This window comes from Electrona antarctica (genome assembly GCF_951216825.1).
Source record: "Electrona antarctica genome assembly, chromosome: 3".
Lineage (NCBI taxonomy): Eukaryota > Metazoa > Chordata > Actinopteri > Myctophiformes > Myctophidae > Electrona > Electrona antarctica.
The window spans coordinates 42,147,608-42,165,639 of NC_136808.1; the positions used below are offsets into that span (position 1 = coordinate 42,147,608).

The window sequence follows — 18,032 nt, forward strand, 5'->3', positions numbered from 1 at the left end:
TGAGGATCCGCAGCAGCAGTCAAACCAGACAAACGCATTTCGGTGCGCAGGCCTTTGTCAGTGTCAGAATTTGCAACGGAAATGACATGGTAGAACTTTATTAACAATTAAAAGGACCATACAGCCGTGTCTCATTATTAAAAAGGCATACATAATAGTGAACAACATACCTTATATTTCTAAAACTATGAAACATTTCAAAGATTCCATTTCAGTCAAACATGTCCACCGTAAGATGAACCTAAATAGGTTTGAATGGGGTTTCTATATGTGTAAGTATGTAGGACTATAGTAGCATGCCAAAGTTTGTGCTATTGCCATTGAGAATGCATTGGGCGTTTAAGTTAAATAACTCAGAAACTACAAATCATTTCAAAGTAAAAAGTTCCAGCATTTGTCTTCACAGTAAGCTGAATTATAAAATGTGTGAATGGAGTTTCTAGGTGAAAGTGATTTTTTGACGTGCCATAGAGCTGCCATTGAGCCCCATTATAAATGTATCAAATTTGAAAGCACTATATTTCTAAAGCTATGAAACATTTCAAAGATTTCTTTTCAGGCAAACATGTCCACCGTAAGATGAACCTAAATAGGTTTGAATGGGGTTTCTAGGTGTAAGTATGTAGGACTCGTAGCATGCCAAAGTTTGTGCTATTGCCATTGAGAATGCATTGGGCGTTTAAGTTAAATAACTGAGAAACTACAAATCATTTCAAAGTAAAAAGTTCCAGCATGTGTCTCCACAGTAAGCTGAATTATAAAATGTGTGAATGGAGTTTCTAGGTGAAAGTGATTTTTTTGACGTTCCATAGAGCTGCCATTGAGCCCCATTATACATTTCTCAAATTTGAAAGTACTATACCTGTACTATTATTATAAGAAATCATTATTGTCTCATTTCAACTCATAGAATCCACATTACCAAAAAAAGGACACTGACGAAGGCCTGCGTGCCGAAACGAGTTTGTCTGGTTTGACTGCCGCTGCGGATCCTCAACATTATTAAGACTCTTACTACGTGAAAATAAAAACAAAATATTTAAAAAAAAGAAACAAAAGACTCTTACTACGACTGAGTGTGTGGATTTTATTCTCTTTCTATGCCATAGCCACTTGCCACTTGCCCAAGTGACCATATAGCCACTTGCCCAAATGTGATAACCATCACATAGTGATGACGGCTATGGCCGTATTTAGCCCAAGGATTGTTTTGCGTGCAAAACAAATGCTTGCAATGAATTCAGAATCATGAAAACCCCCTAGTTTGACACCTCACATGCTATTTAAATTAGAATTACATTTTGAGAATTGTGCCTTATATAGGTTGTTGATAGAAACACAAATGATAAATACGTATATTATTAGGGCTGTATATAGTAACTTCGATAGCTTTATAAAAGGAAGGAATCAGACTGTAAGCCAAAAATGTAGAATACCCCCCTAGTAATCCAATTACCCAGATGTACTCAGTCTCATAAAAGCAGGCGTGTAAAGCCTTTACCCATGTAATTCACGCATAATAGTTATACAACCTTTTAGTTGAACAGTTTAGAATTAGCTTTAGCAGGAATACCTTTTACAAAAATATTTAGTATAATGTATAATAAACCTTAAGATGAAAACACCTTTAGAGAAAATACCTTTTGGAACCCAAATTAAATCATTATGCAGAGTCCACGAAAAGAATGATTGTCCAGACAGACAGCGGGTTTTAAGAGTATGCCATGTATTTGAAGAGAGAAAGATGAAGTTCACATACAGCCGTGGTAGGAAGGATTCTCTCTCAAAGTATATGACAAAATGAAGACAGTCGACTCTTTATTACATTCTTATCTCGATTAACCCCGTTGTCATGGTGACAAACTCTACCGTGACAAAGGCTCACAATATTGAATAATAGTGACATCTGAAGGATGGGAGATTTACAAATGGTGAGAGTGTAACAGTTCTTATTATTATGAGAAAGTAGACCTGTGCCCGTCGGCTACCGGCCTACTTGAGAACGATGCAACTTGGGAACCTAATAATACCCGTTGTCAACTTGTCATAGCACCCGTTTTAACTGTCTGTCTGTGTCCCACATGGAGATCTCTGTATATGCCTGTGTGTGAAAAGTGGACTCAGTTTGCCCTGTTATTCACAGAGGGGAGAGATAATGTGGGGCGCCAATGAAGGCCGACAAATAAAAACAGGAGTTATCTATTTGGGCAGAGAGTGCATGGGACAAGCACTCAGAGTTAAAGTGACATGGAAGATATGATTTCTAGTTAATAATGGAACATGACAATCATTCACAAACAACCGATGTACCAAAAATAATCTATCAGTTGTTAATGGTAGATCACCTATATTTTACAATTTTTCAATATGTTCCACCACTAGGATTTCTTAGTAGTATAGGACTTTTGATATGTTGTTACTAACATATTTATGAAACAAAAAAAGTTGAAATAGTTTCTGTTGCATTTTGTTTGAGGTTGACCACTTTTTCCATAAATTGGTTGTTAGTCAGGGAATCTGATCAGAAGCCACTTCCAGGTGATCACAAATGTGGTGACCTGGAAAAGTGTCTATGGATGTTTTTAGCGTGTTTTGCATGCGAAACAAATGCTTGCAATGTATTCAAAATCATAAAAAACCCTACAGTGTAGTATGACCACTCACATGCTACTTTTTTATGATAAACACTTTGAGTTTTAACAGATATAAACAAATAAACATGTAATAAAATTATTATTCAAAGAAAATCCATTCTACCGTATCATATGTATATTAAAATAACAGCGAACAATGAAACAAACAACAATCAAAACCTGACCATGGATTACGTCAAGGGCCTGCAATATGACTACAAGTAGAACAGTGAAACAAAACAAAAAACAACAAGAAATGCATTAGTACAAAATAAAATAGGGAACACAACTTCAAAGTAAGACATTACATGACAAAGTAAAATGTTAAATACAATAATACAATACAATACAAAATTGCTCCCGATGTGCTGGTTGGTACCTTGCATGGCTTCCGCCGCAATCGGTGTATGAATGTGTGTGAATGGGTGAATGTAATGCACAATCTATGTAAAGCGTCTTGGATAAAGGCGCTATATAAATGCACCATTTACCATTTACCAATACAGGAAACAATAAAATAATACAAGATTAAATATTAGGAAGAAAGTAAACAAAATATTACCATGGCATCGTTTGTAGACCCAGATTCATCATACAGATTCTCCATCTGCAGTGCTTTACTCAGGTGATAAAATAAGTGTTGGTTTCCAAGCCACGTGGCCCATAGGGATGAAGCCTATATCTCCTGTTTCTGTATCATGAGGCGGCTTTTATGTAATATGTGTGCATCCCCCAACCATGATGTAAAGTACATCATCTGGCATGACAGTATAGCAGGGACCCCCAATCCAACCGTTTATGCTGAGTGCAATGCAATAGGCATTGGGTCCCATTTTATAGTCTTTGGTATGATTGGGCCAGGGGATTGAACCCCGACCTCCAAATCTCAGGGCGGACACCCTAACCACAAGGCCACAGAGCATGATTCTCTCCTTATCCAGGTACAATTTCAAACTACCAGCTGCCACCATGTCCAACATGTCTTCTAGTTTGTAATTCATGGATTACTTTAGTTTTTTGTTCTTCCAAATCACACTGGAGTATATCACATCACTTTGATCAACTGGCACAGAGCTTGGCAGGTTGGTACAGTTTGTCCCAGAGATATTTGTAGATGAGGAAGGTTCAGGTCCTGGGTTAAGGGCTGCTGAATTCTGAATAGAATGTGTATTTTGTTGTCCTGCCTCCCTCAGTTCCAGGCAGTTGACATATATGTCTTCCTATAAAATAAAAATAAATAAAAAATAAACAAATAACCACAGTTGTGCAATCATCATGCTACTTTCAGTTGAGAAATATTGCCAAAATTAAATCATTCCTGTCACCCCTTGACCTTGAAAAAGTCATTCACGCCCTCATTTCATCACGCCTCGACTACTGCAACTCCATTTACTCCGGCCTTAACAAAAAAGCAATTTCCCGTCTACAACTCATACAGAACTCTGCCGCCCGACTACTTACAAACACGAGAAAACGAGACCATATCACACCCATATTAGCTGGCCTTCACTGGTTGCCTGTGGGCTCCAGGTGCGATTTTAAAATACTTCTTATCACGTATAAAGCCTTAAACGGAATGGCCCCTGAATATATCCTTGATATGCTCTCCCCACACAAACCAGAACGCACCCTAAGGCCCTCCTTGATGTCCCTAGGACTAATTTAATTACACATGGTGATCGGGCATTTTCTGCCCGTGCACCTACGTTGTGGAATGCACTGCCGACACAGCTAAGGCTAGCACCCTCCGTGCCTGTTTTTTTTAAAACGTACCTCTACACCAAATGTTACGTGACTGTACATATTTAAATATTGTTACTGTATTTCCTGTATTTTTGCTGTATTTGCTTTTGTTTGTTGTTTTTTGACTTGATGTATTTTTTCTTTGTTTTGTTTTCACCCTGCTCTGTGCAGCACTTTGGAACATTGTTTTAAAAAGGTGCTATAAAAATAAAATTCATTATCATTATCATTCCTCTGACTTGCCACAAACCTGAAATCAACAGCATATACAGTACATGTCTTAGATACAGATACAGTATGCTCGTAATAATGATTGAATGTCTTCTGATTTTAGGATAATGCATGAATAATAGTAGGCCTACCCCATTTCCCTCCCCAGCTGTCAGGGATGGACTGCTCCTCACAACATTACTGCTCATCCCTGTGCCTTGATTGGGATTGTTACGCTGCTTCTGATGAGCCCTGAAAATTATGAGTTTATACCAAAATGCAGATCAGGGTAATCAATCAATTGTGGAAATTGTGGGAAAGCCACAGCAACATGCTGTTGTTTAATAATCTTACCTTTTAACAAACACCAGAGCACACACCAGCAATGCTGTCAGAACAGCAATAACGATGAAGAGCAGAAGTGATGATGGTTGACCTACAGGAGAATTGGACAGTTTCTTTTTCTATCTCTTTCTGGGAACAATCAAAATTGATGGAGCTTGCACACACAAAATACAAAAATTAAATGTGGCAACAAGAAAGATGATACTGATTCTGATTCAATGAATAGGCTAATGCCAAATTATTCCCCGCTTTACAGAATATCAAGAACATCTAAAGGCCTCAAATGTAATATTCATATTAACCTTGAACCGGCTCCAAGCACCGAACACAGAAGTGATGACTGGCAGATCCTAGAGAGTTGCTACTGAGGCAGACCACCGTGGTTGGCCCCTTCTTCTCCTGGGATTGGGAGATGCTGATGACGCTCCTCAGGCCTGTGTTGTTCAGAGGTTCCTGCCTGGTGCTAAACGTGTCTGATTGGTTCACAGCTGGCTGCCCATCCAGTTTCCACAGTGTTGTCGGAGACGGATACCCCACACTGTCACAGAAACAGCTGATCTGGTCTCCAGTTCTGATGCAATCAGACGAGGGCAGGATGTCAGGAACGACTGTAAAGAATGTCAAATCTGTAAGGGCCGATTCATACTCCTCGTCAGAAAGTTTCAGTAGCACCGAAGAGCCGACTTTAGGACGGTACCCGCCCCCCCCCGAACCTCAAATGACGTCACATTGTAGGCCGAACCGACTTTTATTCGGCTCTAAAATAGGAGTATGAATCGCGCCTAAGGGATACTCTGTATTTCTACTATAAAATACATTTATATTTCCCACAAATGTGAATGTGATTCATTATGAAATTCACTGAATTTCCATAACATTCACGTCATCTGTCTTAGTCTTGGGTTTTTACTTCTACAGTAAATTGGCTTCACTGTTGCAAGTCACTGCCTTTAGTGTACTGTAGATGGACTAAAGGGATCAAATTTTAAAGACCAGAGTTAACAAATATATAAACACTAGCTTCTATGGATGACATGCAGTACTTACACTGAATGTTAAGCATGCTTGTTGCACTAGATATTCCATGGATGTTCTTCACTTCACAGCAGTACAGCCCTGTCTTTTCCCTACGAGTCTGGCTGAAGGTGAGGATGCTTCCAAAACCAATTACAGTCTTATTCCCTTTAGTAAATGTATACCAAGTGAATTTATTTACAGCTGGGTTGGCTTCACTGCTGCAGGTCAGATTCACAGTGCTGCCCTCTTGTACCGAAGCAGAGGGACTGACTAACACTGTGGTGTTCCTCGGAGGATCTAGGAAAAAATACATTGTCATAGTCATACAGTACATGCCCTCATTTCATCACGCCTCGACTACTGCAATTCCCTCTACTCCGGCCTTAGTAAGAAATTCACATCCCGCCTACAGTTAATCCAAACTTCTGCTGCCAGACTGCTTACCAACACCAAGAAACGGGACTATATTACACCTGTACTTGCGACTCTGCACTGGCTGCCTGTGAGTGCCAGATGTGACTTCAAAATTGTACTCATGACATATAAAGCCCTAAATGGGCTGGCCCCTACCTACATCCTCGAAATGCTGTCCCCTCCTAAATCTGAACGCATCCTCAGATCATCGGATAAGGCCCTACTTGAGGTCCCTAGGACGAACCTAGTCACCAGAGGTGATCGGGCCTTTGCCGCCCGGGCACCTAGATTATGGAATGCTCTATCGGTGCATGTAAGGTTAGCACCATCTGTGCCTGTGTTTAAGTCACTTTTAAAAACTCACATTTCTTATAGTGATATTAAGCGCCTTAAGACGAGCCTACTAACCCTAACCCTAACCCTAACCCTAACGTCCTCCGTGCCAAGCATAATTAATGTATAGGACGAGTATACCCGTCCTTAGGATCCAATGTGTTAAAAGTTAAAACTGTTTTGTTGCAAGGAGTTCCAAGGCCGAGTGTGGAGCAGTTGCAACTGATGTGGTTTGGGCTTTATGTACTCTAAGACTTAATGCAACACAGTCAGCTCATTGATTTAAACTGTAGTGTAATAAATGTACTAGTAGATGAATCTACAGATTAACTCACATTGAACATGCAGGACAGTTGTGATATTAGATGTTAGTGCTCTGTTGCCAACTTCTGCAGCACAAGAGATCTTCTGTCCATGGTGGAAATGAGAAGCAGTGAAGTTCATACTAGATACCAATACTTTAGTTTGATCCTGATTCTGCATCAGTTTCTCCTCAGTGTTAGCCAGTCTGGGGGTCCATGTCAGAGTTGGTGGCAGAGAAGAGCAGGGGACTGCAACAGAGCACCTCAGTCTAACTGAGTTCCCCTCCCTCACATTCACAGTGGCTGGTGTTAGTGTTGGTTTGGGTGGTGTTTCTGGTATGAAGACATACATTATATGGACTAATTATTACACATCTGCACTTAATTCCATGATTTGATTTATAATGCAGTACATCCATAACAGTCAGTCAAATTATAGGTTAACAATTGACTGCATGCTTACCTTTAACCAACACCTTCAAATGTTCTTCAAAAATATATTTAAGACTATTTGCGCAATTTATTCTGAAGTAAAAATCAGCACTGTAACGGGAATCCATGTTGTTCAGGATTGTGGTGCAGTTCTTATTATTTAAGTTTCCAGCCAGAATTCCAGTTAATCTCGGTTTAGTTTTAGGATTGTTAGAAAATGAGCTAACAAAGACCTCTTCACCATGTCTATAACCTATTATCCATACGCCTTCACAAGTGCTATCTAAATATTGATTGTGTTCCGGTAGAATCGTAAAGGAACAAGGGATCGTCAGACAGGATCCACTCAGAACCTCCATACTCTGGGGCATAAAGGCTGCCCACTGTTGGCACAGGGCATCTGAAACATAAAACACAAGTCTTTCAATGGGCACTGGTGAAGAATAAATGATAGATTAACAGTTATTTATATAGACCAATTTGATAACACTGATTGCATCTAACCTTTTACTTCATGTTAAATCTACGAATGGCTATAGGTCCTTCCTAAGTTCTGTTAACATGCTCAATGAAAATGCACCATGCAAGTTATCATCATCAGATAAAGATTTCCTCATTATACTGTATCTAGAATCAATTCCAAGTCAGGTTATGATGCCATCAGTCATTATGGTCATAGTCTACTCTATGGAACCCTCTAACTCTTGAATTACGGTCTGCTACAACCGTATCTTCTTTTAAAAGTAGACTGAAAACATACCTCTTTTCACTGACAGCGGAAAGCAGTGATTTACATGCACAACGCCATGGAGGCCACCCGGCCTGGTCATATGCAATCTAGTTGTTGTTCTCGTTTTCAACCTCATCTTTTTATGCAAAGCATTTCTGAGAATAACTTGCTGTGGGCTGCTTGGCCTAGTTTGTCATGAATTTATTTTTCAAAGACACCACTTCCTTCTCCCAACATCCCTCAATTCAAAAATCTGTGCAATGGCTACTAGAACTAACTACACTGCAAATGTGGAGTGTTTCTACTTTCTACCAGAAATCCCAGAATGCAGTAACTATAGCATGCAGTAACTTACCATGCAGCAGACATCCAACAAGGAAACATATCAGAACTCCAGTCATGTTTATCTGTCACAAACTGAAGCTCTCTGTCTGAAGAGGAAGAAGCTTGAGTTGTGAACAGTGAACGATTCTGGAGAGAGCAGATAGATGAGGTGAGATGTTATCATCTTACATATACTATAGTAATAGTAATAATACATTACAGATACAAAGAATAGGATTTGTTATAATTTCAAAATAACTGTTCTCTAAAATACTAACTGCTTATTCTTCATTTCTGGGCACAACTGAGAAATGTTTTCACAGTTTACAAAGTTACACATGGTTTTTGATTGATTGATTGATTGATGTATTAACAGTTTGCAAAATTACAGTACATTTCAAGTACAACTCAATACAAAAACTGTTAACAGTGAGTGGACGACACCATAACGCATTACACTTGTTTACAATAGGGCCCACCATTTTCAATTCATCAAAACATTTAGAGACGTAGGAATATACACAACTATATAGTCAAAAATAAATCATCATAGGAGGTAAAAAGGGAAAATAAATATATACAGTGAGGGGAAACAGGGGTGGGTGGGGGATTCAGATTTTACGGGGGCCAGTTTCGAATTGCAGCCGTCCGTAGGTGTAGAAACACAGTTTTCAAGTTTTCAAACACCAACACAGAAAACCAACACAGTTCACATACATTATGTGCATTATAATAATAATAATTAAAAAAGTATATATTATAATAATATTGTTCAAAACTGGAGGGACTGGACACAAATGTATTATGGGTTATCCGTACACAGCAAGGAAGTCCCTTTGTGACAAAAGAGATGCATTTATCCAAAGCTTATAATATAGACATTTAAACTATGCAACCTTAATAATATTAAAAGACGTAAAATTCAAGTAATGTACAGTTTGCACAGTATAATGTAAACTTGTAAATTGAAATGTCAAGTAATGTACAGTATGCACTACTGTAAAACAGATTATCTGCAGATTGCGGTTATAGCCTTTTTGGACAAAAAACCTATTGTGAACAACCGTTCTTTGATAGCAATGTTATAACAACTTTTTTACAATATTTCTTTTGCTTTAAAATCCTGATCTTAAATGAATCAATTTCCATCATGTTGAAAGTATTATATCTACTTATACTTACAGTACGTTAGCTCTGTGGAGTAGATGGGTGGTATGGTTGAATTGAGAAATGAAGTTCCTTAGAAGTGAAGGTGCTTTGTCAACTTGAACTCCCACATGTGAGTCGGTGACCACAGTGACCCAGAATGAGGAACTTAGATGATGAACAGGGTTTGGTTTGTACACTTCACTACACAACAAATAAGAAAGCTCACATGTTGCATTGTAACGCAATGTGAGATTTTACTGTAGTTCTGCTATTTTAGCCATTTTTTAAATGAGCCGTTTTCTATTGTAAAAGTCTGATATTATTATAAACCATAAATATTTTCATTCCAAAATGAAATGCTTGTATTTACGTCATTCTGACCAGAATCAGGGATAAAACATATCCCCACTGGCAATGCAAAAAGTAAATAATGGTCAGGGGGATATCAAATGCGTAGGCCTTCACCAGCAGCCAAAATGCATCCGTTTATTCAAGAGACTTCCATATTTCGAACTATGTTCTATATGTTTTCTTTTCAAATATATATTGTTGGGCTTTTTCTGCCTTTATTGGATAGTGTACAGCAGTGTTTCCCAACTTTTTTGTCCCAGGGCACACTTTTCATAGGCTAAAAATCTCAGGGCACACCTAAATATATATAGGCCATATATATATGTGTGTGTGTGTGTGTGTGTGTGTGTGTGTGTGTGTGTGTGTGTGTGTGTGTGTGTGTGTGTGTGTGTGTGTGTGTGTGTGTGTGTGTGTGTGTGTGTGTGTGTGTGTGTGTGTGTGTGTGTGTGTGTGTGTGTGTGTGTGTGTGTGTGTGTGAGTAAAACTTCTTTGATACTGAACCCAATATACTTTTAAAAACACACATGACAGCACTCGCCAAATTACTTTAAAGAGAAAGAAAAGGACAGAGACAGTGCCTCAGTTTCACCAATTTATTTTCGAAAACGTATACAAAATATATCAAACACATGTTCAATTTGTCAATGCAAAGTAATACTTCTAAATTAAAAAAAAGAGTTGTAAAAACAAGAACAAAAATCTTTGGCCACAATACAATGGTCTTAAACTTGAGCACTTTTGTACAAAGAAATCATAAAAAATATTTGATAAAAAGAAAAGAAAAAAAAATGTATGGTTGTATTTCCAGGCAGTTGTTTGCAAAACAGGTAATTCTCTCTGATGAAATCACCATCTGTGTCACAATCAATGCGTCGGCCAATTGTGTTATTTGAGAGTGGCACATTTGCTAATTCCTTTGCAGCATCTGGTCCCAACATGCCACCTGTGAGTTTGAATGAATTGGCTATTACTGTTTCTGCCAATGTATGTGGCATTTTTTACTTTGGCAACATCTCTGCGATTTGGTACAGTAGCTTCATTCCAGACCTTTTTCAGAAGTCTTATAGTTAGGTAAAATTAGCTTAACTTGTGGCAAATCTGGAAAAGAAATGTGTTCATAAAGGTGTCTACTATCACAGAAAAAATTGTTCCAAGCCAACTCCCTTGGGAAACTTTGTGGGAGCCAATCAAAGTTGGGGTACCCAGAGGGCCTATAGAGGGTATGCGCATGCTTAAAGTGAATGGCACATCGAGTGGCAAAGCAATAGGCAAAGTGAGTTTAACATTGTTTAATGTTGTTTAATGCAATCAGATAGGACTTTTCTGTTTGGATGCATGGGCTGTCAGGGCCAGAAAGTAGTTTTTTGCCACTCAGTAGGCATTCCTGCATAACTTACGGGTTTGATGATGATGTCACGCGCATACCCTCTATAGGCTAACAGCAGGACAAATTGGCTAATATGAGCTTGTGAGGTGTGTAAATAGGTTTTTTTTGGGGTGCTGAATCCGTTCCAGCCATTACCTTTCAGTAAAAATGACTCCCTGGCCATAAAATTGTCTGCTTTTGTATGTCCCAGACATGCGTAATAACTAATATGCCATGTTATGCACATGTCAATGGATGTTTAAGGTGTTTTCTTGTTTGTGTGTTGGGTGTGTGTGTGTGTGTGTGTGATCACAAATGCATCTTAATTAAAACTAACTGTTGAAAGAGAAGTAGATGGACAAAAGAACAATCTTTAGCTGATTTATTATTTTCAGAATAAGAAAGACTTTATTGTCACACCTTAAAAATAATTAACAGTAAAATAAGGGTGAAATTAATTTGCCAGGGCTCCTCATACTTTCAGTTTATAAATAAACATATCATATATCATATCATATCATATCACTATACAAAGATCAACACATAATAAAAAACTACGGTGCTAAAAAGAAAGTATGCTTTTGTAAACAAGTACAAATATGAATAACCATACAATTATCTCTACTATTCCAACTTCCTGGCATCGCCCTCACTGCTCTTGTCATCGGGCTTGTTGTTCTTGCAAAATTTCCCATGGCAGTTAGTGATGACCACAAGCTGAAATGCACTTCCCTCCTTGCTTTGCACCTGAGTATGTACAATACAATCCCCCTCACAGTTGCAACTGACTGACTTCAGAAGATAGTCTGGTGTGATGGGGTCTATTGATGGTACAGACTCATAGCCTTTGTCACCAAGCTTCCATCCATTCTCCAGTATGTACTGGAGTATGAATGGAAACTGCCAATCTCTGGTCTGGATATAAGCTCGTAGAGAGTGCTGTGCTGTGGCTCCTGTTGTCGGGGGCAGTTTTTCTGGTCTGATACTCCCAGTAGCGGCCTGCTTGCTGAAGATGTCAAATCTCCTGTCCCCAAAACTTTCGTGCGATTTCCCATGGAACATGAACTTGAATAGTTCACAGCTGGCTGTAATGATGTCCTCCTTGTTGGCTTGGATGTCCAAAACTTCCATAGCCCTCTCCACTTTGTCAGTCTTGCAAAATTACTACCGCTACTGGGAGTATCAAACTAGAAAAACTGCCCCCAACAACAGGACAACTCTCTCTCTCCAAGCTTATATCCAGACCAGAGATTGGCTGCTGCTGCAAAGTCCATCACTGGATGTACAGTACATCTAGTGTACCACCACCAAGCTTCCATCCATAATCTCATGTCCTGTTGGATGGAAGCTTGGTGACAAAGGATATGAGTCTGTACCGTCAATGAACAGACCCCATCACACCAGACTATCTTCTGAAGTTAGTCAGTTGCAACTATGAGGGGGAGTGTACACACTGCATTTTAGTGCACAGTGCATTTCTGCTTGTGGTAACTTCCATGGCAAATTTTGCAAGAACAACAAGCTAGATGACGAGCAGTGAGGGAGATGAAAGGGAGTTGAAAGAGTAGATAGTTGTTACAGTTGTATGTTTATTCATATTTGTATTTATTGTTTACAAAAGCATACTTAAATTAGCACCTTAGTTTTTTAATATGTGTTGATCTTTTTTATATTGTAATATCATAGAGCCATATTCTGTTTATTTATTTTTATTAATGAACTGAAATTCGGCACATTAATTTCCCCCTTATTTTACCGTTAATTATTTTTTAAGGTGTGACAATAAAGTCTTTCTGATTCTGAAAAGAATAAATCAGTTAAATCCATTAAAGATTGTCCATCTACTTCTGTTTCAACAGTTAGTTTCAATTAAGATGCATTTGTGATATATTAATAAAATGCTTTTTATATTTTAATATGCCCCCCCACACCAAACACACAAACAGAAAAGAAAAGAAGAAAACACCATAGACATCCATTGAGATATGCATAAAGTCAGATGGCCAGAAGTCATTTTACTGAAAATGAATAGTTGGAACGGATTCAGCACCCCAAAAAAACCCTATTTACACACCTCACAAGCTCATATTAGCCAATTTTAAAATGTCCTGCTGTTAGCCTATAGGCCCTATGCCCTCTGGGTACCCCAACTTTGATTGGCTCCCCAAGTTTCCCAAGGGAGTTGGCTTGGAACAACTTTGTCTGTGATAGTAGACACCTTTATGAACACATCTGTGAAGAAAGCTAGTGGTAAGCATTTTTTTTTCCAGATTTGCCACAACTTAAGCTAATTTTACCTAACTATTAGTGGTACTGCGTATCAAGAGACTTGCCTGCATCGCTGTGTCTTTCTCCTTTTTTTCTTTCAAACTCACGAAAAAGTTTTTGTCCTTTGTAGTGAGTTGATCATGGTTGGTATCAAGGTGACGCTTCAGCTTACTGGGAACCATGGCACTGTTTGCAAGCTTGAATCCACAAACGATGCACAGTGGAATCGGGTTAGTAAACGTGAAGCCAAATTTTATGTAGTCATCACGGTACAGTCTGGCAGTAGCTTTCTTTGTAGGCGTTGCGTTGGTATTAGTTGCCGTTGTTGTTGTTGTTGTTGTTGTTGTTCAAACTCAAAGTTGCCAGGCGAGTACAGGTGATGGCCCCATGTACACAAAGACATATGCATTAACATTTCTATGGCCGAGGGTCGTTAGAGTCTATTGTTGCGTCATTGTTGTTGTCACACGTCTAATGGTTAGACGTCTAACAACAACGACGCAACAATAGAAAGCCTGCAGCCCAGCTATTGCTTTCGGGGGAATCAGACGGCACACCTGGACATATCAAACGCACACTAAAGTGCCGCGGCACACAGGTTGGTTGGGAATCACTGGTGTACAGTATAAGTCAGAAGAGGGCAGGTTTAGGCCCCGGCCAATCAGAAGAGGGCATGTTTTTGGGTCCGGCCAATCAGAAGAGGGCAGGTTTTTGGGCCCGGCCAATCAGAACAGGGCAGGCCCTCATCAAACCCTGTACACTCAATACACTGCCCCCGCTGCCACTCTTAGATCTCCATATTTGGAGCTCAGCTGACCTGTTCTGACATTCCATATGATATGTTGATCTGACCTCATCAAACCCTGTACACTCAAGACACGCTCCATATATGGCCAGTACTGAATTAATTCCACATGTTGATCTGACCCCCCATGCCAAAGCGCCAGCGTTCGCCCAGCAGTCTGCCGTCACCCAGGCGGATGCGTGCACGCGACCTCAGCCTTTAGGGCAAGGTCACTTCTCGCCCCCAGGGCTTCTTACTGGTAGCTATGTCATTATGCAGGTAGGCTGCTTAAGGTTTTGAGTACACACATGATACTATTGTATTTATAAATGTATCTTAGTTGGGGCGTTTGAGATCCAATGGTACACATTCCCTTTCTCAGTATTTTGCAGATACAAAATTAGTGCATAACCTTTGACTGGCAATGACATGTCATAATTTGTTTGAGACTTAAGGCTAATTCAGTTCCTCCAAGTGCTTTAATTGTGAAATTTCCTTCCTTTATCTCATATCACAGCCTGTCAGCGCATGGCAGGCTGGATATCACTGGTGCCAGGCTTTCCGTGTTGCTCTGCAAACCGACCACTTATGAGAACCAGTCAACTAGGAATGGTTAAAAATATATAACCCAAAATGTTTTTCAAAATTAACACTAAATTAAATGAAATCAAACAATTTTCTGTTGCAGTTGGGGTCCCTATAGGACAGGTATGAGAATCACGGAATTAAAGGCATACATACGTACTGTCTTGCAAAATATGACCAATGCCTAAAGATATATCAAATATTCTACAGGGTTTAAGGCCCAAACAACGTGGCGAATCATTGGTGTGGTTTGGACGAATACCAAACAACTTGCCCCTTTACCAACTCGCCTCGGCGTACAGTCAACGGAACTGCGCGGCCTGGTATTCCTAAAGTAACCCAAGTAAACCTTATTCCTAACCTTAACCTCAGTAAAACTATGCCTAACCCTAATCGTATTTCTAAACGTATTCTCCGTAAAACAAAATAAAGAATACAAGAACCACCGCACTGAGCGGTCAGCGTGAGGTCGGCGAGATGGAATAGGGGCGACCGTACCTGTTACCGTTTAGACCTAAAACACTTCACTTTATCTTACCCAAATAAACGTAACTTAATTCTTAACTTTGTAAAGCCTGCGGGGCATGGGTTGGGATTGGGACATAAGAAAACGTGAAAAATATCCACAATGGAGTGCTGGAGAACTTTTAATGCCCTGGATACATATTCGGGGCGAGATAATCAATATACAGTAGTATTGTTAAAACATATGCAGTTGTCTCATGTTTTGAACAGCCCTGCCTTCAAACTGGCAGATGTACTGTGGGCAGGGTCTGTCTCCTTTGGCCAAATTAAAATAGTAATCTCTACTGTAAACACATTACAACATTGTTGTAACTAAAGAAATTTAATGAAAGTGTTTTTTGTTTTGCTTGTTTTACATGCATAGAATTTCAATCAACTGTGACCCAACGTTCTCCTTCCAGGTTTCACAGTTACTTCACCAGGCGTTTGTGGCTGGAGGAGGTGCTTCTGTTTTGTGATGCATGACTCAAGCACAGCATGAGCTGTGATTGGTCTCTTAGGGGGGGATGTGCAACACACTGCAAACACACAAACCATGTTCTAGACAAATTGACCTGTAACAGGATAAAAATAAGCTGCCATAAATCAATTTATTTCAAATTCACATGACATCTGTGAAACTGTTTCGCTTAAAAAGCAAAGGCACACATCTACAAATTGGACAATACATAACCACCAGCAGCCAATAAATAAAACAGCCTCATGTCACAATACATCAACTGTAATGTATAGTCATTTTTGTATACAATTTATAACAAAAAAACAACCTGTAAGTCTATCTCAAAAACAACAAAATCTCTCTCTCTCTCTCTCTCTCTCTCTCTCTCTCTCTCTCTCTCTCTCTTCTCTCTCTCTCTCTATATATATATATATATATATATTATATATGCAAATGTTTGATGAAGGTTGCAGTCATGTTAGACCACAAGTGTACAACACAAAAACTACATGTGCAAAGATGGCCAGGGATGTTTATATTTACACATACAGTACTGTACTTGCACACAAGTAAATCACAAACAGAAGGAAACAGAGTCTATCCTGTACCAGGCAGTGCTTCTCAAATGATATTACACCATGTATTACACTTATACCAAAAATGTACATTGATTAGGACGCAATATAATTCCTTCAATACTATTGATGTACTATTGATGTAGTTATTTGTCAGCAACTGTGTTCAGCTGATTCTGCAACCCAAATTCAGGTCTTGAATCAATGGTTGAGAAAAATCTTTGTTTTGCAGCACAATACTTACTACCACGATCCTTAACACAAGTTCATGTACCTGGGATGAGGTCTGGAGTTTATGTTTACTCAGTGTCGAAAAAGGATCAAATGGACAATACAGTGGTAGTGTAATGACTTCCTCCTCCACATCATCAGTTCCAGTGTTAATTTAAGGTAAGCTCCATTTCAGAAATGGCAGATCTAGAAGCTTACAATGCATTGCATCACGTGTGAGCTTTTTGTGCTACTACCAAAATGGAGATGCAGGTTTGAAAGGTCCAAATGGTCCAAATGCTCTTATGGGCCATTAGGGCACCATGTTAATTGTACAATTAAATGCTCCATTTATGCCAGTTAATTAATACCGCAATTGCTATTTGCCAAAGAGACAGACTATGTATAAAGTAAACCTGGTCATCATACAGCTAACAAAACAACACAACAGATTGTTATTTTCGACATATGTCGACATCTGGTGTCACCAAAACAAATATATAGCTGAAATGAAATGAAATGAAATCTATATTTACCCAGGGTATCTGGGCTAAGCTCAAGAACTTGTTTCCAGCCAGGCCCTGCTCATAGAACACATTTCATCGTAGTGGTTGATGCCTTGTTCAAGGGCATTTCAGCGGTGGTAATTTTAACGTGTCGGACGGCTGGTTCGAACTGGGAACCTTCCGGTATCTAGACCGCGCCGCTATCCGTTCGGCCACCGCTGCCACCGCTGCCAGCTAATATCTCTGAAGTCAATTATACTATACATACAGTATAGTACTGTTGGTTTGGTCAGTGCGATTCATCATTGTGAATACTTACTTTTGATGCTGTTGTGTGAGAACAATATGTATGATCAAGTAGGCCGTTCATTTACAAAAGAAAAGTTAGAATAAAGGAGCTAGGCGGTTTCTATCTGACAGCAACAATGTGCATTGCTTGTTTACAGAACATGACCAAAATACATGAATGTATTGAATGACATATTACTGCCAGTGCCGTTATATTGACCAAGGTACTGGTCAGTACGACTAGAGCTGGTCCCCAAGTGCTGCACAGTGGCTGCTCACTGCTGATGGGTTAAATGCAAAGGATACATTTCTCTAAGCGGACAATAAAGTAGGCGACATCAAATCAAAATGTCTGTCACAATGATGAATTCCACGGACCAAAACAGCAGCACTGGTCTATTACTCGTTTTATCACTTGTTTGAGCAACATTGGAATTCTGTGACTTCTGGATACAAGCGTATATCAGTGCATTTGTTTTGCTAAGATGGACCACGCTTATACA

General features: G+C 39.3%; 1 protein-coding gene and 1 long non-coding RNA gene across 2 annotated transcripts; both read right to left on the reverse strand.

Moving 5' to 3' along the window:
* Positions 1-3,395: 3,395 nt before the first annotated feature.
* LOC306920094 (limbic system-associated membrane protein-like) lies at positions 3,396-6,743 on the reverse strand. Its single transcript, XM_079496719.1, has 5 exons — positions 5,979-6,743; positions 5,234-5,539; positions 4,941-5,022; positions 4,739-4,838; positions 3,396-3,853 (listed from the first exon to the last, which is right to left on the reverse strand). The coding sequence occupies exons 1-5, from the start codon at positions 6,280-6,282 to the stop codon at positions 3,638-3,640; spliced, it is 1,008 nt and encodes a 335-aa protein (XP_079352845.1). The 5' UTR covers positions 6,283-6,743; the 3' UTR covers positions 3,396-3,637.
* Positions 6,744-7,201: 458 nt separating this feature from the next.
* On the reverse strand, positions 7,202-8,630 carry LOC306920095. The gene is made up of 3 exons (XR_013789613.1): positions 8,515-8,630; positions 7,461-7,829; positions 7,202-7,330 (listed from the first exon to the last, which is right to left on the reverse strand). It is a non-coding gene; the product is annotated as an uncharacterized lncRNA (long non-coding RNA).
* Between the last annotated feature and the right edge of the window lie 9,402 nt (positions 8,631-18,032).

Excerpts from the sequence above, each read along its gene's own strand:
- LOC306920094 (XM_079496719.1), bottom strand. The coding sequence starts at position 6,282 with ATGTACTGTATGACTATGACAATGTATTTTTTCCTAGATCCTCCGAGG. Across the intron at positions 4,839-4,940 it reads GCTCTGGTGTTTGTTAAAAG|GGCTCATCAGAAGCAGCGTA; the intron begins GTAAGATTATTA and ends CATAATTTTCAG. Across the intron at positions 3,854-4,738 it reads CAGCTGGGGAGGGAAATGGG|GAAGACATATATGTCAACTG; the intron begins GTAGGCCTACTA and ends TTTATTTTATAG.